This window comes from Salvelinus namaycush, chromosome 27, assembly GCF_016432855.1.
Source record: "Salvelinus namaycush isolate Seneca chromosome 27, SaNama_1.0, whole genome shotgun sequence".
In the NCBI taxonomy this organism is placed as follows: Eukaryota; Metazoa; Chordata; class Actinopteri; order Salmoniformes; family Salmonidae; genus Salvelinus; species Salvelinus namaycush.
In genome coordinates, this window is record NC_052333.1 from 32683371 (window position 1) to 32705739 (window position 22369).

The following is a 22369-nucleotide window of genomic DNA, read 5'->3' on the forward strand; positions in this document are numbered from 1 at the left end:
TGTATTGAACTAGTGACGCATTCACTTTAGATGAAAACTATAAAGCATGATCATTCAGTCACACATATTGCTTCAATTAAAGTATATTTTGAAGTCTTTTCCATGACAGACCCCCCCCCCCAAAAAAAAAAAAATCAAAAGGTTTATCCAAACAATGTAGTTTGTTTGAGGACATGGATCGTATGAATTGTCCTTCCTCCGATTATGCGTTACCCATCCTTCTACTCTATCTTCCAGTGGGGTAATCATGAGCCTGATATGTAGAGAAGTCCAAAGACAATATCCCAAATGGTGAAGACTGTGCTAGAATGGGAGAAAAGTACCTCGTAAGTTGGAAATACCCAAGAGTTGGTTTGACGTCAGCTGTTTTTTTACCAAACAGACAAAATGTGACTGTCAAGCGCATGACACGGTATCTTTGTGAAACTGCCAAGTGTCTTGAAATGTGCTCATAAAGCCAAAGTACATTTCAAGTACCAAAGTATCAAGTACTTGTTTTCTTGCTAACATTGATGAATGAGGAGTTAAGGGGTTTCTGAGCTGATTACTGACGTCTTACTGTATGTGAAGTTTTACAGTTACTGTTTTATACTCTGCTAGGGTGTGAATCTAGCCACCTTCAACTGGCTAACAGAATTGATCAGATCTCCACGCCTATATCATATGACCACAAGAAATGTATTATTTTAAAACAATCTGGAATTAACTGGATAAATAAATCTTCAAAAACTAAACATTAGTTTTTCGGCATTTATTTAAAAATAATATTTGATACAAAAGTTCTCTCAGAACAAAGTCGAAGAGACGCACCTCTGTGAACCATTATGGGGGGGCACTTAATGTAAAATTGCTCGTCTTTGCAGATAAACTGTCAATATGGCCTCAAACTATAGCATAGTCATTTCTAATTCCACTTTGAGGATTCAGGGTTCTCTCCTTATTCCTGATATCACACCAAATCACAAGTGGTTGGATGTTCTACATAGGGAAACACAGTGACAACGTTTTCCCCCCAAACAACATTATACATGCTTTCTTGTGTATGCATGTGGGAGCACTAATATGACAACGCATTTTGGCAAGTTCAAATGACTCCAAATATAACGCAATAGACAATTAAATGGCATGGGTCTGTCTCCCACCAATTTTAGTAGGCAATGGACTTGGACAACACTATTGACAGCTAGTTATATCCCTCTGCGTTTGGTCAATGTTCTCATTCCCATAAACAGCAGCAAATACCAGAAATAGTCATGATATATCCTTTAACATACAAAACCACGCAAACAACTTTGTTGACATGGCTGAATGACATCTGTAATAATAAAAACCAACATTTTCAAAGCGTCCTCATATTTGTAGTGATCCCAGAAATAAGAACTCTGCATTAGAAAGGACTTGGTCAGATATAGCAGAAGTCAATGTGATAGGCAACGTCTTAAAAGCGTCTTCCCAATCGGAGTACATATTGAATAGGGCTGGAGAGCATTGCATCGTATTGTGAACTGAAAGAACTTGAAAAGATCTTGTTAACCAAACTTGTTTCTTTCTATGACCACAATTATGCTCACCAGGGTTGGGGTCAATTCTATTTCAATTCAGGAAGTACACTAAAATTCAAATTCTCTTTAATGCTTTTCAATTGGTAAAATTTTTAATGGGAGTTTGGTTCACTTTCTTAATTGACTGGAATTTAAATGGTATTGACCACAACCACACTCACAAATGCAGTAATGTGATTCTTCTTAAAGTGATTCCTTCTACTGTTTCCTCCACTTGATTTTGAAAGACCAGACAGCATGAACAGTGTCTCTTCAGTCCCAGTTGTGTGGTTGAGCGTCAGTTCATAATTGCGTTTACACACATTTTGTGTACACGACAGATTCTCAGTCTATAGGTGTGCGAACACACTACTCTTCACACATGGCTGGAGTCCTTACGGATAAACCCGTAGTTTATATGTGTGTGTGTGTGTGTGTGTGTGTGTGTATGTATGCAAAAAAGAGCTTCTAACTGTGTATGTGTGTGTGGGCACCACTCCTCATAGTCAATCAGTCTCGTCACTGTCTTGGTCAGGGGTCCACTCAGGGTCCTTGGATTGGGGCTCGTTTCTTTGGGGGTCTCCCAGATGGATCTCCCTGACGGTGAGGATGCGTGTCAGCATGGTGTCCAAGGTGTGGTCGTCCAGGCCCTGGGAGGAGAACCACATGGGGCTGTTGGGGACGCACGAGCGCTCCGGGAGCAGGAAGAACACATTGGTGCGCTGTTTCACTGAGTCCGAGCTGGAGAGAAGAGGGAGAGAAGGAGAGCTCTGTGTTAGAGGGGGCGAGTTTTTAAATGATATGAGGAAAGATTTCAGAAAAGCAGTTTTGAAAAGCAATTTCAAGAACAAGATATGAGGTTACACTACTTGGTTAGATTGGCCAGCAGAATGGGGAGATTAAAGGCATGCAGTATGTGCGTGTGTCACTCACCACTTGGAGAGGTAGAACTCGTACAATCGGACAGGACAGCGGAGGGGATTCTCACTGTTCTCCATCATCTCCAGCACCTCCTCTTTCTCCTCGTCCTCCCTCTTCCTCTTCGCTGCCACACCGTCTGCATCGGCTACACACATACAGGTCCACGATTACATAGGAATCAAATGCGATCTATATTGTACTTTTTCCATTAGTAAAAACAGCAGCTCACACTTAAGGCTCAATGTTATTAGCTTGCTAAATAAATAGCTAGCTACATAAATAGATAGTCCAAAGTTGTCAAACTCAATCAGGCCGTATTGAGGGAAAAAAACAACGAATTCGCAGACCAGACATAACCTATTTGTTTTGACCAACAACAACAAAAAACTGCGACAAACTGACCATGGTTTTATTAGAAAAAATATATCTCTTTATAATGTCCACTCATGTACATAGGATGTTGTATATAGCATCTTAACATATTAAAACTAAAGAGATAAATAATATTTGTCCAGCCTTTGCTGCTATGTTTGCAAATGCGCATAATATGCTGCGACCCCAATCATAAAGAATTGAACAACTCCCCTCCAAATATCAAAAATCTTATTTTTTTTTGCACTGCATGGATCACCAGTGAGGTTGAATGCAGCCTTGCTGTATGGTGCACTCAAAATGTCTTGTAGCAGAGTAGCCAGCCTAGGCTCCTGCTCAAATGTTGCTGTAATAGACCTACATGTCTCTACTTGGCATGGTGTTTGTTGCAGGTTTAGTTTTTTGGGTTATCCATTGTCAAGCTTTAAAAACCAAAGCCAGACGCCAACATTTGAGTAGCCTAGCTAGGACTGTGTGTTGCATGTGTCTGTACACTCACCCTCCCCTGAGTGCTGTAAACGGGACAAACAAAAGCAGCGCAATTGAAGTTCAATTCACGGATGACGCAAGCGCATCTTGCTGTAATTTCATAAAGTAGATGACAACTGTTGACTAGCTTGTGTGTCCTATTCGGCCGGCGGGCCTTGAGACACATACGCTAGCGTATTAGCCAAGTTATGACTGAATTGTTATCAGCCCTGGCTAGTTTGATTGTATTGAGATGCTTAGTTACAGTCGTCCGTTTTTGTTCAAAATATTGAGTCATTGAAACTAACAGTGCATCCCGAATGGGTGGCAGCAGCAAACACTGCACCAGGCCAGCTGTGATTTACAACCTGATACCAATATTTTTGGGATCACCAAGAAATGTATTGGTGAATTATATTAATCATGCATTGAACTGCATCCATCTATTCTGCAAACAATACCTTACTGTACATCATGGATTTTTTAAAATTTAAATAACCTATTTTTAAAGCCTTGGTTGGTTTTGTAGCATAAACTGAGAATTTTATATTTTTGACATGATTGTATATTTGTTTCAAATCTGCAAAGTATTTAAAACGCGGTCTGTTCCACTTTCAGTTTCAATATGGTAGATATTGCATTCATTGTGTATCAAGTTTACAAACTATAATTTCAAGTTCATCAAATATATACAGTACCAGTCAAAAGTTGACACCTACTCATTCCAGGGTTTCTTTATTTTTACTATTTTCTACATTGGACAATAATAGTGAAGACATCAAAACTATGAAATGACACACATGGAATCATGTAGTAACCCCAAAAAAGTGTTAAACAAATCAAAATAAATTGTATTGTCTTCAAAGTAGCCACCCTTAGCCTTGACGAGAGCTTTGCACACTCTTGGCATTCTTTCAACCAGATTGCATTTCAATTAACAGGTGTGCCTTGTTAAAAGTTAATTTGTGGAACTTAATGTGTTTGAGCCAATTAGTTGTTTTGACAAGGTAGGGGGTTATACAGAAGAAATCCCTATTTGATAAAATACCAAGTCCATATTATGACAAGAACGGCTCAAATAAGCAAAGAGAAACGGCAGTCCATCATTACTTTAAGACATGGTCAGTCAATGCGGAACATTTCAAGAACTTTGAAAATTTCTTCAAGTGCAGTCGCAAAAACCATCAAGCACTATGGTGAAACTGGCTCTCATGAGGACCACCACAGCAATGGAAGACCCAGAGTTACCTCTGCTGCATAGGATATGTTCATTAGAGTTACCAGCCTCAGAAATTGCAGCCCAAATAAATGCTTCAGAGTTCAAGTAACAGACATCTTAACATCAACTGTTCAGACACTGCGTGAATCAGGCCTTCATGGTCAAATTGCTGCAAAGAAACCACTACTAAAGGACACCAATAAGAAGAAGAGACTTGCTTGGGCCAAGAAACACAAGCAATGGAAATTAGACCGGTGGATACCTGTCCTTTGGTCTGATAAATCCAAATATGAGATTATTGGTTCCAACCGTCGTGTCTTTGTGAGACGCAGAGTAGGTGAACGGATGATCTCCGCATGTGTGGTTCCCACCGTGACGCATGGAGGTGGTGGTGTGATGGTGCTTGCTGGTGACACTGTCAGTGATTTATTAAGAATTCAAGGCACACTTAACCAGCATGTCTATGGCTACCACAGCATTCTGCAGCGATACGTCATCCCATCTGGTTTGCGCTTAGTGGGATTATCATTTGTTTTTCAACAGGACAATGACCCAACACACCTCCAGGCTGTGTAAGGGCTATTTGACCAAGAAGGAGAGTGATCGAGTGCTGCATCAGATGACCTGGCCTCCAAAATCACCCGACATCAATCCAATTGAGATGGTTTGGGATGCGTTGGACCGCAGAGTGAAGGAAAAGCAACCAACAAGTGCTCAGCATATGTGGGAACTCTTTCTAGACTGTTGAAAAAGCATTCCAGGTGAAGCTGGTAGAGAACGCCAAGAGTGTGCAAAGGGTACTTTGAAGAATCTCAAATATAAAATATATTTTGATTTGTTTAACTCTTTCTGGTTACTACATGATTCTATATGTGTTATTTCATAGTTTTGAAGTCGTCACTATTATTCTACAATGTAGAAAACAGTAGAAATAAAGAAAAACCCTGCAATGAGTAGGTCTAAACGTTCGTACAGCAAAACGGATAACACCATCGCGTTCGTGAGTCTCATCTTTCCATAGAGGGGTAGTTGTACGTTCGGACACTACAGAAATTTTTGTGAGAAGACCGATTTTCGGGATGTCTCATGGTCTGACAAACACCGCTATAGCTCTGTCACTACAGACGCATAAGTGCCAATTAGATTAGTAGGCAAAATCAAATTGCTGTTTTTGTCACAGTCCTAACGCGTCCTGCACGTTCTGTGAGCATCAGAGGGGAATTCCAGAGAATCTTACCTTAGCCAAAACGGTTCAAATGTTAGAGTGAAATTCATAGGAAGAAAATAAATGTAACATGCCACATTGGCTTCAGAAACTGCCAGAGACCTGTCATCACAGATCGTTTGATTCTATCTATTCTCTTCTACCATTCCTTGCAGGAAAAGTAGCAGGATTTTGTCTCTGGTTTTGAATTAATCTAGAGAACTGAAAATTAAACTTTAGAAAACTTAATTATAGTTTATGAACTTGATACAGACAATGAATGCAATGCCTACCATATTGAAACTGAATATATAAATATTATATTTGAAAATGTAATTACATAGAACTTTTATGCACTATTCATCCAATTCAGTTTCAAATCATGAAATACAAGGTACATTTATGAATTCAATGATTCAATTTGTGCGTTTCAAATAAAAACAGAATGAATTCAAATACAGTTTCTGTTGCAACTGAACATCCTCCATAGAGCGAAGGAGGAGAAAACCAAATAGGCAAAGCACCTGCTGTCTCAGTTGCGAGGTCCTTCTTCGGGATGGGCGGGTAGAAGCGCAGGAAGTTGGACTTGGTGTTGTCATGGATGGACTTAGTGCAGCGCATGACGTGCGCGAAGGAGAGCTGGCGGTGCTGAGCCACCGTCTTGAACTGGAAGAACTTGGTGCAGAAGAAGAGCAGCGTGTTGAGCAGCACGATGGGAGAGTAGGCCCCCAGCTGTTTACAGTCCCACAAGTACTCCTCCTCCACCCGCGAGTGCAGGTAGCCTGGGAGAGAGAGATTCCAACATTAAAGACCTTTCAATAAGCATACTAATAACACATACCACAAACCCAACACCCTCAAACACATGAAAGGAACGCAAGAGAGGGGGAGAATGTGAGATAAGGTGAAGGATGACAGACGACAAGTGGTTGGTCATTCACAACAGTGGAGTAAGCAAAAGGCCTTATTACAGCCTTTGAGTTATACACTGTGTTTCCCAGTGTGTGTTTGTGTTTTCTTACCACTGGCGGTTATGGTAGGTTTGAAGTCTTTCAGCAGCTTGGTGATCTCCAGGGTGAACTTGCCATAGAAGAGATCAGTGAATATGTTCTCCATGCGCCCATTCTGAAATAAGTACTGCAGAAGGAGAGGCAATCAACAGAATGATACTATCAGAAGTGAGAGTGTTTGAATGTGTGTGTCCTACCTGCTGGATGCCGAGGCAGAGATAGAAAAGACTGTCCTGGCTGTAGGACTCGCCGTTGGGTCGTTTAACTTCACAAATAAACCGACAGAGACCGTAGCCCAGCTCTGCTGTTGTGCACTTTAAAACATCCTCCTTTATCTCCATTGGCCGCGCTGTAACAGGGGGAACAGAGCGTTATTCAGTGTACCGAGTTAAATGATTCCCGTAAGCAATTAAGGAGGCAGGTTTAATCCAATAAAGATGCAGTAAATTAAGAAGCAAAGCAACAAAAATGTGTGATATCAGGGGTTTCAGGAAATGAATAGTTATAATATAGTCATGTTTGCCTGTGCGTGAGTGTGATATGGTCAGGGCAGGGGGTGTGTGCACGTGCATGCACAAGTGTATCAGTGAGCAGACCCACAGCCAAATCGAGGCTTCTCCAGGTCAGGCTGGGTCTTGCTCCACTGGACCCATCTCTTCCAGGCGTCCACCCCATACATGTGCTGCAGTTTGGGGGGCTCGCCGGGCACCACGTCACTCTTGGCCGCACCCAGCGAAGGCACCACTGGCGCAGTCTCTGCTGCTCTCGACTTACGCTTCTGTGGGGTCAAGGGGGGAGAGAAAGAGACACACCCACAGAAAAAATATTTACAAAGTATTTTAAAAAAGGAGCACTGCTGGGAGTTGAAATATGAAAATGAATAGCTGAAGGCGCTCTTTGAAAGGGGTCTTATTTAGACTACTCTTTTGGGCTAGTACCTTTTTCTTCTGTGGCAAGCCATCCCGAGCTTTCCTTCTGGCTCTTCGTCGTGGAGGAGAAGGAGGTGGACTGGGACTTCTATCCCTCTCCTGATCCCTCCAATGGGCCATCAGCTCCAGGGTTTCTGACAAAACCGATGCAGATATTTGAAAACAACTGACGACAATGAGAATGAGGCCAGCTGAATTGTAGTGTGTTGAATGAAAGAAGCGTTTGACTTACTGCTGCTTGTTACATGTTGAAAACAGGACAGTTGAAAGACAGAACAGAGCTAGAAGCCATTCACTATAAAGTCTCAATATGTTTTGACCATATAATTACCTTAAAATAAAAGATTGACAGTCTTCAACCGAGGAATAAGTATTCTACAAGTTATAACTTACACAAGTTATACTTCAGGAAAAAAAGGCTAAAAACTCTAACAGACTGGGACCATATAAATATTGCTCAAATCAGGAATCCCTAATAACTGGGGAGGTGTAAAAGTCGAGCATCACTCACGGACTGGGAAGTCAGCCTCTATGTCCATGATGGGGGGTGGGGGGGTGGCGGGGACATTGATGTCCACGATGGGTCGGAGCGTCTCGTGGGCGTAGGTTCGACTGTGGCGCGATGAGACGCCAGGGGTGGGGGGTGGCTCGTCATCCCAAGTGGTGAGGAAGTTGCTCAGTTCGTCTGTGTCCAGGTCTCCACTGTAGGTGCTGCCCTGGTCTGGTCCCCGGAGAGAAAAAAACTAAAGCATTTAAGTTATGGGACAGCTCTCAAAATATTCGTCGGAAACCCTCTTTTACAGCCCGTTACTTACTTGACAGTGAAGTAGGAAGTGCTTGTTAAATTGGTGATATTAATTACATTTCAGTTTCTTTGAGATTTATTGACATCACTATGTAGTTACTAATGTGCTGAATTATTTCAGGTCAGTACTAGAAACTATTGTTACTACATAGTCCTTAAAGTCCCATCCTGGCCCACATACCACCATGGCCACCAAATCACCCCTAGCTGTCCAATTTGCTCATTCATCCCCTCACCTCTCCCCTGCAAGTATTCCCCAGGTTGTTGCTGCAAAGGAGAATATGTCCTCAGTGAACTTACCTACAATAAGAGTAAAAAAAATATATAATAAAAAAAGAGGTATCTATAGTAATGAGGCAAAGCAAACTTCTCATATCTGAAAAGTGGGAACATGAGCTCAATTAACTAATACTAGTGAGGCACCGATATGACATTTTGGGCCGACACCGATATCTGATATTTTCCTTGCCAAAAAACCCGATACCAATAGTTAAAATGTTAGCGGTCTTTTAAGAATTCTAGTACAGTTAAATAGTTATCACACACACACACGCAGCAAATCCAGGCTGTATCACATCCGGCTGTGATTGGGAGTCCCATAGGGCGGCGCACAATTGGCCTAGCGTTGTCCGGGTTTGGCCGTCATTGTAAATAAGGAATTGTCTTAACTGACTTGCCTAATTAAATTAAAAGTTAAACACGTACACTGACCAAAAAGTTATTTTGTTGGCATTTACGTATGTCCCCATTACCAGTAAAACATAGTCAAAACCTATTATTTTCACTTACTTGCTGTGCTATTACGTTGTTTATTTGTTCAGTCGTTTCATTCACAACCAGGATTTCTATGGAACGCCGTTTGGGTCTTTGCGTGTCAAATAAGCTTGGTGACCAATCAGGACCCGAATATGACTGCATGTCACATAAGACTTGAACGTGTTCATAAATTTTTTACGTAGTTATTATACATTGATTACACTATCACTTGTATTTCATATGTCACAACGATTCATCGATACGTTTGCTATGATGCTGGTAAAGTTGTCTCGCGCACCTACAGTGCTGGTCATAAAAAAAAGCTAGACAGCTCATGGATGCAAACAATGTTCTTCCCCAAAAACATAGCAAAACGAAAATCTGTTTCAGTAGCTGTAATTAGCTTGCAAACTATCTAGCTAGGTGTCATCCAAAATACCCCTAAGACAAAATAAGACAGTTTTTATTTGATTAATGGGGGTCGGACCCATCTATGTGAAGCTAGCCACAATAGGAATTAGCCACAGTAGTGGACTTTGCAATTAGCCTTCAAAATAAAACTGTCATTGACAGTGATGCAAATTAATACAAATAGTAGAATTATGCCATAATTGAATAGATCATGCTAAACGAGGTTGGAATGTTATATAAAAATCAACAAAAGACAATAATTGATTAATTTGATAGAAATCTATTGAAATCACACTGGACGTATTAGACTTTAGAATTGCATTGGGGGCATACTTAATACACTGTACAGCCATACCTATGGATTGTGGATCAATGACATGGGGTATCAGTCTACTCAGTGATACCCAGAGAACGTTAGTGTCGTATCTCTTATTGCAGGACTCTGAAACCACTGTGAATTGAGCAACATGTATTGTACCAGTCAACCTACTATGTGTATTGAACACTATTCCAGAGGAAAAACAATACTGTGTGGATGTTTTGGAGTCTGATAACTCTGAGGACTTTGGGAATAAAGTACTTGGGCACTGAGTAGACTGATACCCCATTTCATTGATCCCCAATCCTTAGGTAAAGCTGTACAGTGCCATATGAATGTCAATATGCACAATAGGCTGACTGGGGAGGTGATTTCACACAGTCAGTCACCACGGTAAGAGCTACAATGCTAATATTTGCGTAAACTCTTCACAGATGTGTTCCATGGGTGTCAACGAGTAGACTGATACCAATTACTTCATATTCCAACCTTGTTTAACATTATCTAGTCTAAATATGGCATGATTCCACCAATTGTAACCTTCTGCATCACCTTCAAAGAGGTACTTTTATTTTGAAGGCAAACCGCAAATTCAACTATTGTGCCTAATCCTTTTTGTGGCTAGCTTCACAACACATAACCCGGGCAGGTCAAGCCTCACTAGCCAGATGAAGCAAGCTGGCTGCTTATAACGTTAGCTTTAGGCAGCAGGGTTAAGTAGCTGGCTAACTATTTATTTTCATGAACTGAAGTTCAATTTCAATAGGCGAATAACAAGTGGCAACCTAGCTAATACTTACTCACAAGGATTCCTAAATCATTGCTAAAGAATAATGAAAATGACAGTAGTTTCTACTGGTCATTGTTTTCAGGCTGGTTGTATTGGTGCTAGCTAGGTACCAAGCTAAAGATAGCTACCGCAGAAGTTGCGGTCCAACAAATTATGCTTTATTACCAACGCAGTATTGTAAACACATCGTTTGTGGCCGATGTTTACAGACTTTATGTACAGCTTTGACAGTGCTACGGATAGTAGTGGTGGCGCTTGGCTTGCACGTGCAAATTCATAACACACAACATTCTATAATAGAACGGTGTTATTTGACGTGTCAAATTAAAAGCTTATTTAACGCATCAAAGTGTTATTTGACACATATCTTTTTTGACACGCAAAGACCCAAACGGCGTTCTATAGTATGCATGTCGTGAAGCTAATAGCAGTGACGCTATTACGGTGCAACTCAGGTAGGGCAACATTTGAAAAATGCCGCACTTAGTAATGTGTACCGGTGCTCGACCAATCGCGAAAGCCAACATCACCCACGACAGAGAACGGTTGAATGTCAAGGGCAATGAATTCCATTATCTTGGCGTTAACAGATTTCGCCTTTGCGTTGTCTCGCTGACATTTTCTTACTCTTTAAAATGACTGTTTGACTTGTTGACTGCTCGATCCATGCAACAGACATTGTGGGCTAGGTTAGGAATGCTGTGTTGCACGTGTAGCGCAACATTTTACGTGGCATCATTACGTCATGTACCTACGTTACATAGGTATGCGCGTCAGCTTAGACGTCGGTTTTGCACATCGGCGTTAAACTAGACATCGGGCTGATAACGATGTTGGCATTTTCAGCTAATATCGTCCGAATCTGATATGTTCACCAATATATTGTGCATCCCTAACTAATACATTGCCTGAAGTCATAATGCAGAATTCAAATTAATAATAGCTTTTTATACTCTCATTCAGCTGTAAATTACTTTTAAAAGAGACTGGGTGGAAGAGCCAAGAAACCCAAGTTATAACAAGCTCTCAAAGCTGTAGCTTGGCCTATGAAGCCATAGAGAGGGTCTCACAGGTTCAAAGACAGTGCTTACTGTTTTTAACTCTGATTACTGAAATAGCCTAGCTTAGGCTATGCAACAGAACCTGTTTTGCAAGTCCAGGTAATCCCTCCATGTTTCAGTCCGTTTTCTTCCATTTGGCGCCTAATGAACATGACCCAGATCTCATTCCAATCCCTGTCTCCCTCCCCTGTTTACCGTCTTGTACTACTGGGGCTGGAGGCCTTTCAGGGGGTCGCTCAGGGGACTTTTCCCTCCCCTCATCGGCCACCATCTCGGCCATGAGGATGAGGTCGGCCTCGAATGGGTCAGAGGGGATCTTTTCCTTGATGTCCTGGATAGTCTCCACAATGCGCTCGGCGTTATCCAGGGTCACCGGCAGGAACATGGGCACGGGCAGCTGGAAACAGGACAAATAAAGGGTTAGACGTGGAGGCTATGAGGGATGCAATTCTTTGTTCATATTGCTTTTCTGTTCTGCAAGAGCATGTACCAGCCAACCTCCAACTACTATTCAATGGTAGTTGGTTTCAAATTAGTCCAGAGCACACAGCTCTTATAGAGAATTTGAGGAGAAATCTGTGTGACTATGTGTGACTGAGGTGAAGGGTAAGTAGTGCCAGATGTGGGGTGTTAACATACCGGTATGGGAAGTCCAACAGGCTGGGGGGTGTACTGGGTGTACAGGTTCATGGGGACTGGGACATACACTGGTACTGGGACAGGCACTATGATCACCTTGGGGAAATCATCATCTGTGGACAAAAACAATTTCAACATAAATAGAAATACAAGTAGAAAGTGTGTCTCTGAATATCTATATACAGGCTACACGTGTGTGTGTGTGTGTGTGTGTGTGTGTGTGTGTGTGTGTGTGTGTGTGTGTGTGTGTGTATTCAATGGCCTGTATCATAAAGCATTCATTTTTATCATACATTTTAATAATAATTTTATTTTTTAAATACTTGTTTTGTTTTACAACCATTTGAAAGGGGGAGGTGCCTTAAGCCTCTTCTTTTAAATAAATTCAAATATAAAAAAATTTAACTGTGTGGTATAAAGGCTACATGTGTGTATGATGTTGTACCTGTCTGGCACCCTGTGGTAGTGAAGTTGGGTTTACACATGATGCCCTTGTTCTGGACCATGGGTTTGCAGAGCAGGGCCTTGTTCTTCTGAGCCCTGGGTGGAGGTGCACGGGGGGCCTGTGTCTGGGTGCTGGCCTGCCACACAATGAAGACAGACCGTTAGTAACCTTAGGCCAAACCTAATTTACGCTCATTCAAGGGTTTTTCATTATTTTTGCTATTTTCTACATTGTAGAATAATAGTGAAGACATCACAACTATGAAATAACACATATGGAGTAATGTAGTAACCAAAAAAAGTGATCAACAAATCAAAGCTTTGTTGATCACTTGGCGAAAGCTTTGCACACTCTTGGCATTCTCTCAACCAGCTTCACCTGGAATGCTTTTCCAACAGTCTTGAAGGAGTTCCCACATATGCTGAGCACTTGTTGGCTGCTTTTCCTTCCCTCTGCGGTCCAACTCATCCCAAACCATCTCAATTGGGTTGAGGTCGGGTGATTGTGGAGGCCAGGTCATCTGATGCAGCACTCCGTCACTCTCCTTCTTGGTAAAATGGCCCTTACACAGCCTGGAGATGTGTAAGGAGTCGCCTGAAGCGTGAGAGGAATGGGAGGAATACAGCAGTGCTGAAGCGGAGGGCTCTTAGAGAGGACGACTGGCTACTATTCTAAACTTTGTGTGGGGAGCTTTCTGGTGCCCAGAGCTGCTGAGGCATCAACCAAGTGGGCGCTACACAGAGAGGAAGAGAAGTCCAGTAGCATTAAGACTCTGGTTCCCAGACTTACCCTCTACAAGACCATCAGCAGACTACATCACCATCATCTACCATCCTCGGTCAAGCCATGACCTGACCCTCTCCATATTCAGAGGATGCAGCTTTCAAAGGCTTGGGCTCGATTGGTTGACCTGTCATGACATAGTGCTTGTTTTTTTTTTATGCACTTGAAGCGCTTTGAGATTCGATGAAAATAACTTTAGAAACGTAATAAATTAATCACAAAATAACTGATCTGATTGGGCAAAAGACCAATTAGTGGAAAAAGATCAGTTAGGCTACCTGTGTAAATGCAAGTGAATATTCGACTTGAAATAAAATGTTATTTGTCGCATGCTTCGTAAACAACAGGTGTAGACTAACAGAGAAATGCTTACTTATGTCCCTTCCCAACAATAGAGAAAAAAAAACACCAAAATTAATAAATACACAATGAGTAACGATAACTTGGCTATATGTGGAGGGGTACGAGGTAATTGAGGTAGATATAGGTAGGGATAAAGTGACTCGGCAACAGGATGGATAATAAACAGCAACGGCAGCGTATGTGATGAGTCAAAAGAGCTAGTACAAAAAGGGTCAATGCAGATGGCATGGGTCCCCATCCTCAAAAAGTTCTACAGCTGCACCAGAGAGCATCCTGACCGGTTGCATCACCGCCTGCTATGGCAACTGCTCGGCATCTGACCGCAAGGCGCTACAGAGGGTAGTGCGTACGGCCTAGTACATCAATGGGACCAAGCTTCCTGCCATCCAGGACCTATATACTAGGCGTGTCAGAGGAAGGCCCAAAAAAATTGTCAAAGACACTAGTCACCCAAGTCATTGACTGTTCTCTCTGCTATCGCATGGCAAGCGGTACCAGAGCGCGAAGTCTAGGTCCAAAAGGCTCCTTAACAGCTTCTACCCACAAGCCATAAGACTGCTTAACAATTAATAAAATGGCAACCCAGACTATTTACATTGACACCCCCCCTCTTTGTTTTTTCACTGCTGCTACACGCCGTCTTATCTATGCATCGTCACTTTACCCCTACCTACATGAACAAATTTCCTCGACTAACCTGTACCCCCGCACATTGACTCGGTACCGGCACCCCATGTATATAGCCTCGTTATTTTAGTGTGTTCACTATTTTATTTAGTAAATATTTTCTTAACTCTTTCTTGAACTGCGTTGTTGGTTAAGGGCTAGTAAGTAAGCATTTCACGGTAAAGTCTACACCTGTTGTATTTGGCACATGTGAAACTTGATTTGATAGTCCGGCTAGCTATTGGTTAACTAACTATTTAGAAGTCTTATGTCTTGGAGAAGCTGTTCAGGGTCCTGTTTGTTCCAGTCATGGTACATCGGTATAGCTTGCCGTGCGGTAGCAGAGACAACAGTCTATGACTTGGGTGGCTGGAGTCTGAATTTTTAGGGCCTTCCTCTGACACCGCCTGGTATAGAGGTCCTGGATAGTAGGGAGCTCAGCCCCAGTGATGTACTGGGCCTTACACACTCCCCTCTGTATCGCCTTGCAGCCAATCAGTCAACATACCAAGGGGTGATCTAGCCAGTTAAGATGCTCTCAATGATGCAGCTATAGAACTTTGAGGATCTGAGGGTACATGCTGAATCTTTTCGGCCTTCTGAGGGCGAAGAGGCATTGTCGTGTCCTCTTCACGACTGTGTTGGTGTGTGTGGACTAGACCATGATAATTCCTTAGTGATGTGGACACCGAGGAACCTGAAGCTCTCGACTTGCTCCACTCCAGCCCTGTTGATGTGAATGGGGGCCTGTGCTCGGCCCTCCGTTTCCTGTAGTCCACAATCAGCTCCTTTGTCTTGCTGACGTTGAGGGAGAGGTTGTTGTCCTGGTACCACACTGCGAGATCATCGTCGTCGGTGATCAGGCCTACCACCGCCATGTCGTCTGCAAACGTAATGGTGTTGGAGTCGTGTGCGGCAATGCAGTCATGGGTGAACAGGGAGTACAGGAGGGGGCTAAGCATGCACCCGAGGGGCCCCTTGTTGAGGGTCAGTATGACGGATGTGTTGCTGCCTACCCTCACCACCTGAGGGCGGCTCGTCAAGAAGTCCAGGATCCAGTTGCAGAGGGAGGTTTTTAATCCCAGGATCCTTAGTTTAGTGATGAGCTTAGAGTGCACTATGGTGTTGAATGCTGAGCTGTAGTCAATCAACAGCATTCTCACACAGCTGTTCCTTTTGTCCAGATGGGAAAGGGCAGTGTGGAGTGCAATAGAGATTGCGTCATCTGTGGATCTGTTGGGGCGGTATGTGAATTGGAGTGGGTCCAGGGTGTCTGGGGTGATGGTGCTGATGACCAGCCTTTCAATGCATTTCATGGCAGGTTACCTTGGTGTTCTTGGGCACAGGGACTATGGTGGTCTGCTTGAAACATGTAGGCATTACAGACCGGGTCAGGGGGAGGTTGAAAATGTCAGTGAAGACACTTGTCACCTGGTCAGGGCATGCTCGGAGCATGTGTCCTGGTAATCCGTCTGGCCCTGCGGTCTTTTGAATGTTAACCTGTTTAAATGTCTCTCTCACATCGGCTACGGAGAACATGATCACACAGTCGTCCAGAACAGCTAGTGCTCTCATGCATGCTTCAGTGTTGCTAGCCTTGAAGCGACCATAAAATAGATATTTAGTTTGTCTAGTAGGCTCGCGTCACTGGACAGTTCACGCTTGGGTTTCCCTTTGTAATCCATGATAGTTTGCAAGCTCTGCCACATCCGACGAGAGTCAGAAGGTTTGTCAGAGAGCGTAGCATGATTTCGGATTAGTGTCCCGTCCCTGAAAACGTCAGCTCTATCATTTAGCTCAGTGCAGATGTCGCCTGTAATTCATGACTTCTGGTTGGGATGTGTCCGTAAGGTCACTGTAGGGACGACGTCGTCGATGCACTTACTAATGAAGCCGGTGACTGATGTGGTAAACTCCTCAATGAGATGGGAATAATCACGGAAAATATTTGAGTCGGTGTTAGCGAAACAGTCCTGCAGCATTGGACCACTTCCGTATCGAGCATGTCACTGGTACTTCCTGTGAGTTTTTGCTTGTAAGCAGTAATCAGGAGGATAAGAATTATTGTCAGATTTGCCAAATGGACAGCGAGGTAGAGCTTTGTATGAGTCTGTGTGTGGAGTACAAGTAATTCCTGTCTATCCCCCCCCCCCCAATACTGTCCCGATCATGCAACAGTTCTATAACACCGGAACGTTACTTTCCCGTCCCGATAAAAATCACTCCCGCCCCATGCAGAAATAGCTTCCTTTGTTAGCTGCTAGTCTGTCTGTCCCCCACTCTGCGTACAGAATTGCATTAATGGAATCCAAGACCGCTCTCAGGGCAGGCCTGGTTGTAGCTAGATATGTTTGAGTCACGTCAGGGACAATTGTTGCATTTTAGCTAACCCTTTTCCAAACCTTAACCTAATTATCCTAACCTACCAAGTTAATTCTCCTAACTTTTAATATAAAGTCACTTCTGCTAGTCCAAACTGGCAGACCTGCCATGAGAGCAGTGTGAGTATCCACTAACTCGATAGTGCGCTCTGCGTGCGAGTAGCCAAAGCAACTGCTCCGTTTGGCTGCTGCTCAGCGCTCACGAGACAATTGCCTGCACAGTGCCACACACAGCTGATGACAACCACATTACGAGAATTTGGTAATAAAGGCAGCCCTTCTGCTTAGCCAGAGTCGGATGAACTCATGATATGGACATTTGTGTATGTCTCTACGTGCATCGGAGGTAAAGTCAATGGATAAAGTAGTGACTAGCTATAACTGGAGCAAGGCGCAGAAGACTGAGCCGATGGAAGGAGAGGGAGGAAATGACCTTGTAATATATATAGATTTTTATTTTATTTTCTTAACTATATTAGCCTAGACAGTTTTTTTAACGGAATGCTCCACACATTCCATATTTCTACAACCTAAGTTTAGAACTCTTCCGGTAGTGCCTGCTCCTGTGGACTGTCGATCCTGTCCTGAACTTGATTCTAGAACTTCACTCCCATTCCTGCCGGAATCCCGTGGAACCCGCAAGACCCAGAGAAATCCCGTTCCCGTGTCAACCGCTAGTGTGGAGTAAAAATGATCTAGATTTTTTTCCGGCTCTTGTTGCACAGGGGCCATGCTGGTAGAAATGAGGTCAAATGGATTTCAGTTTTCCTGCATTAAAGTCAGATTAAGTGGAAGTTACAATCTCCCCCATACGCATAATAAGTAAACATATAGACAAAAGAACGCATATGTACAACTTACATTTCCAACATACTTCACATGTCTGCTGGGAACAGTCCCTGTCATGAAGCAACAGAGCATGAGTCAGTATAAAAACACCACAGCCAGTCAGGCCTGCTAATTAGATCATTTTTCAATCTAAAATCAGCTGTAATTAACCTGTAGCTTAATGGGTGTCAACAAGCTATGCTATTAGCAACGACAACTCAAACATACTCAAAGAGATGATTACGGATGGTTTAACCCCTCTGTGGTTGAACTTGAGTGTTTAAGACCTTGTGTGTGTATAGAGTAACTGGTAACAGAGTGTGTGTGTGTGTGTGTATACCTTGCAGGGAAGTGTTGGCGTAGTTGGGCTGGCCAGTGGGGGAGCTGGCTAGTGAGATTACGTTGGCGATGACCGGATCAGACACACTCGTAGCAGTGGTAGTATTGGACGGGGATGGAGCGATTGCGATGGCCACTGGAAGGATGTGTGGAAGAGAAAGAGAGAGAATTAGATAAATGTTGCAGGATGAATATGTATGAACTTTCCAATTTGTAAGTCGCTCTGGATAAGAGCGTCTGCTAAATGACTTAAATGTAAATGTAAATAATTTCCTTGTTTTATCTTCTTACACAATCTCAATTAATTATTATTTTATCACAAATGTTAAAGGGGGTGGGACTCCAAGTCTTTAAGACAATTTGTGTACCTCTCAAACATAAGCTTTGACAGGCAACATAATGACATGTAATAACCCATGATGACACATTACAATGTGCTATAACATATTACATAAATCCTACCCTTTTGGCCCTGGGGTTTGCCCTGGTTCTGGGTCTGCAGGCTGCAGAACTGGAGCAGACACTGGAGGTTGCAGAAGTGCTTCACCTCACCCAGCATCGGCAGGGTCTCAATCAGCTTCCCCTGGCGCTCGCACGCGTCACACTTAGCCACCTGAGTGAGGAGACAAGCATGATGTAGAAATACCAGTTGGAGCATACCTCATAGAATAAAAACTCACATAACAGCTATTCCACTTGCTATACTGGATGTAACATTTGGCACGTTCAATTAATTCACTCATAAAACAAACGTGGTTTCCTATCCCCACCTTTCTCCCTCCTGCACTAATATGAGAGAACTGTACAGTAATCTAAGCAGAATGTATTTTCTAGAAAAGTAAGTATTTTCAGATCAGTGTGTAAGACGAAAAGGACACATGCAAAGGAGACGAGTCCTAAGTATTGAGCCTCATTGAGCCCTAGGTGTCTTGTTCAGTTCCTTAGCGTGGTTCCTTCTCTTACCTGGCAGAAGAGCAGGGTGTAGTGGGACTTGCACTCGTCCGAGCAGAACTCCTCCATCTTGCCTCCGTACTGGCCTGTGACGGCCTTCTGCGCAGTGGAGGCGCAATAGGCACAGGTTCTGCAGTGTTTCCCCCAGCGCTTGGTCAGGTCGTGCTTGTAGAGCAGCTTACAGCCTGGGTATGGAGGAGAGAAGGGACAAAGACAGGGAAGTTGAGCTTTGTACACCAAGTGAAAATTCTTATCAGGTCGACTATGATGATCAGAATAGTCTTCCAAATAAAAAAAGTCATGCTTATTACTGATAGCCATGACATGACTAGGGAATTGCCAGGGACCTCACGATATGATCACGATACTTAGGTGCCGATACAATATGCATTGCGATTCTCACAATTCTATATGTATTGCGATTTGATACTGTGATTTTATTGCGATTCGATGTTCCAAATATATTGCTCACTATACTATGTCTGCTGCAGAGAGACCAGAGAAAGCATGAGAAAATTACGTTTGATCAGTTACGGAAATAACATTTTTAAAAAGTGTTGAAAACATGTTGGATCACAATTTAGGTATAGAGGTATAGTCTTCCAAATAAATACTTAATACCCATTTCTGATAGCCATAAGTAGTGATGATAAAAGTTGTTGGGGGTGTCAACTTATTTTGTGTTATGATGACAAAGGAAACCAATAAATAAATAAATTATACCTCCAGGCAGCAGACCTATTAAAACCCTTTCCTGCTGTCAAATGACCAAATCGCCCTCTAGTGGCTTCATAAACATTTTTTTTTACCATCAGAAAATCTGGTGTTTCAATGTCAAACGGGTTTGTTATATTTCAGTCTTCTGTGATGTATATAAAGTGTAATATTGGGATGCAAACTCAAAATGGAATACATTTAAAACTCTATATCTGACATGGTACAGGTGTCAATTTTTTTTAAAGCCCATAACCATGTGTGTGAGGTGTACGCTTTTGTTTCAAAGTAGATTTGTTTAAGACTACCAAGAAACACTGTGTGACCCTGACTTAGCCCACTGCAGTAAAAGGTTAAAGACCATGAATGCATCACCCTCCTAACCTTCGCTGCAGAAGGTGTAGTCCCTCTTATTGATTCTCTTGACCTCCTTGGCTGGCTTCTCAATCTTGCAGTACTCGCAGCGTGCCATCTCGTAGTTGATCTTCCTGTACTCCTCAGAGCAATTTACCGAACAGAGGAATACCATCTTATCCTGTAGGGTTGCGCAGACACACATTCAATCAATTCTACAGCAGTTTTAACAGGGAGTTTTGTCTACCTAAATAGAGGGGAGGTGTGTTCGTGAGGGAGTTCAACAAAATGGACAAAGAGGGAAAGGCAAAGAGAGTCAGAATGAGAGACGGGATAGAGGCAGAGAAAGAAAACACCATTTAAGTACCTTGAACTGAATGATCTCGGGCTTGGAGGAGAAGAGGCGGTGGCACTGGAAGCAGGGCAGTCTGGTCCCTTGGGATACCTTGTCCCTGGTCTGGGCCGCGGGCGGAGCTGTGGACCCTGTGCTGGGGGCCACATTAATCTGGCTCTGGGTGTTGCTCTTATTGAACTGATCCTACAGGCCACAGAAACATAACATTGTGGTGTCAGTGCAGGACAACAAAGAGTAGAGTGCAGGTTAAAAGAGGTGTAAAATATCAACAGTAAGTGTCCGAGCCGCAGGGAATCATTAAGTTGCCGTCTTGTCAATATTTATAGTCTAATTCAACTGAGCTAATGGATTAACCCAGAGGTGTTACCTGAAAGGTGACGACACAGTTCATGGTGCAGAAGTTCCGGATGGAGCCGTCCGACATGGCCAGGTGGAAGGAGGGCACCGTCTTTTGACCACAGGTGTTGCACTCCACCCGAGCACCTGGGTTGAAATGAAGGAAGGAGAGTGAGTTATGAATGAGTGCATGCTTCAAACAAAGAGTGTGTAAGTGAGTGAATAAATGACAGAGAGAGTGAATGAGTGCGTGTTTGTGACAGTGAGGTGTATATATATAAATATGTTGCTGAGGTGGTTAGCCTAACTATACCCGAGGAGCTGACGGTCTGTACTTTGTGGGCTGTAACACAGCCAGTAGAGCAGAACATCTCCAGCTTGCCGTCAGAGTCGGCGCTGTCGACCATCTCCACCGGTGAGCGGAAGTTGCGGCACATAGTACATGCCACAGGCTTCTTAGCTTTCTGAAAAACCAGACCGAACACAAAGGAAGTGAGGGTGACTGCTTTTGCTTGCTTTAATTACAGGTAGATGTTTTTTACATACTGGAGGAGAAGATCCAAGGTCCCTCCCTCGGACCTCCTCCGAGAGTTTTAAGAGGAATTGAGAAAACAAGGGCGGTCGAAGCAAGGACTTGACAGATCGTAAGCGTTTTCGGAAACAGCCCTAGTTACAGTCCAACGGCTTCTTCTGACTGCGTGACCTGCATCTCAGGGATCCCATTCTTACCTGTTTGAAGGTGGTGACACAGCCGACGCTGCAGAAGGTCTTATTGACCCCCTGCACGACCAGCACGGTGACCTTGCCGTAGCAGTAGTTGTTGCAGCTCTGGCAGCTGTTCATGGACAGCTTGTTGGTGGAGCGGAAGCGCGTAAAGCACACCTCGCTGCACAGCTTGTGCATGCTGCCCTGGAAGATCACCTCGTGTTTACTCTGTGGGGGAAGAGAACAAGGAGCAGATGTTGAGACGGCAATGGAAGAGGTGCAGGAAAAAGACAAAAAGGCAAAAGTACAGTTTTATACTTAATTATATCAAGTATATCTCTGTGGCGTCGGCCCACTATAAAAGTGTAATTCATCTAAATTGTTCACTTCCTTGTCAGCTCTGACATCACCAACTTTATATTGCCAATTTTGTTACTTCAGGCGACTACCACACTGAAATGCTCAAAGACCTTAAGTCCCTTACAACGCAGGCCTTCTTGCACATGCTGCACTTGACGGCCCCTGTCATGGTGGACAGGGAGGAGGAGAGGGTGGAGACGGCAGAGTTCCTCTTGAAGTTGAAGGAGGAGAGGCAGGTCTGGCTACAGAAGTCCTTCACCGTGCCCATGGTGTCCACAGGAGCTGTGATCACGTCCTTGGGGTTAGCAATCTCCCTGAGGGGGGACGATAAGCTCATAAAAACA

General features: G+C 43.3%; 1 protein-coding gene across 1 annotated transcript in view; it reads right to left on the reverse strand.

Moving 5' to 3' along the window:
* Positions 1-740: 740 nt before the first annotated feature.
* The window catches only part of LOC120022160 (zinc finger MYM-type protein 4-like), a 28525-nt gene continuing 6896 nt past the window's right edge, over positions 741-22369 (reverse strand). Inside the window, exons 8-28 of the mRNA XM_038966024.1 lie at positions 22150-22339; positions 21690-21893; positions 21274-21424; positions 20992-21107; positions 20637-20807; positions 20300-20450; positions 19214-19386; positions 18713-18863; positions 18252-18386; positions 17945-17982; positions 12891-13026; positions 12446-12558; positions 12002-12203; positions 8176-8385; positions 7674-7798; positions 7336-7513; positions 6933-7084; positions 6748-6862; positions 6250-6507; positions 2475-2607; positions 741-2282 (exon numbers count right to left, since the gene is read on the reverse strand). Coding sequence (XP_038821952.1) covers positions 2048-2282; positions 2475-2607; positions 6250-6507; positions 6748-6862; positions 6933-7084; positions 7336-7513; positions 7674-7798; positions 8176-8385; positions 12002-12203; positions 12446-12558; positions 12891-13026; positions 17945-17982; positions 18252-18386; positions 18713-18863; positions 19214-19386; positions 20300-20450; positions 20637-20807; positions 20992-21107; positions 21274-21424; positions 21690-21893; positions 22150-22339 — 3337 coding nt within the window. The 3' untranslated portion in view covers positions 741-2047. The remainder of the gene's footprint in view (positions 2283-2474; positions 2608-6249; positions 6508-6747; positions 6863-6932; positions 7085-7335; positions 7514-7673; positions 7799-8175; positions 8386-12001; positions 12204-12445; positions 12559-12890; positions 13027-17944; positions 17983-18251; positions 18387-18712; positions 18864-19213; positions 19387-20299; positions 20451-20636; positions 20808-20991; positions 21108-21273; positions 21425-21689; positions 21894-22149; positions 22340-22369) is intronic.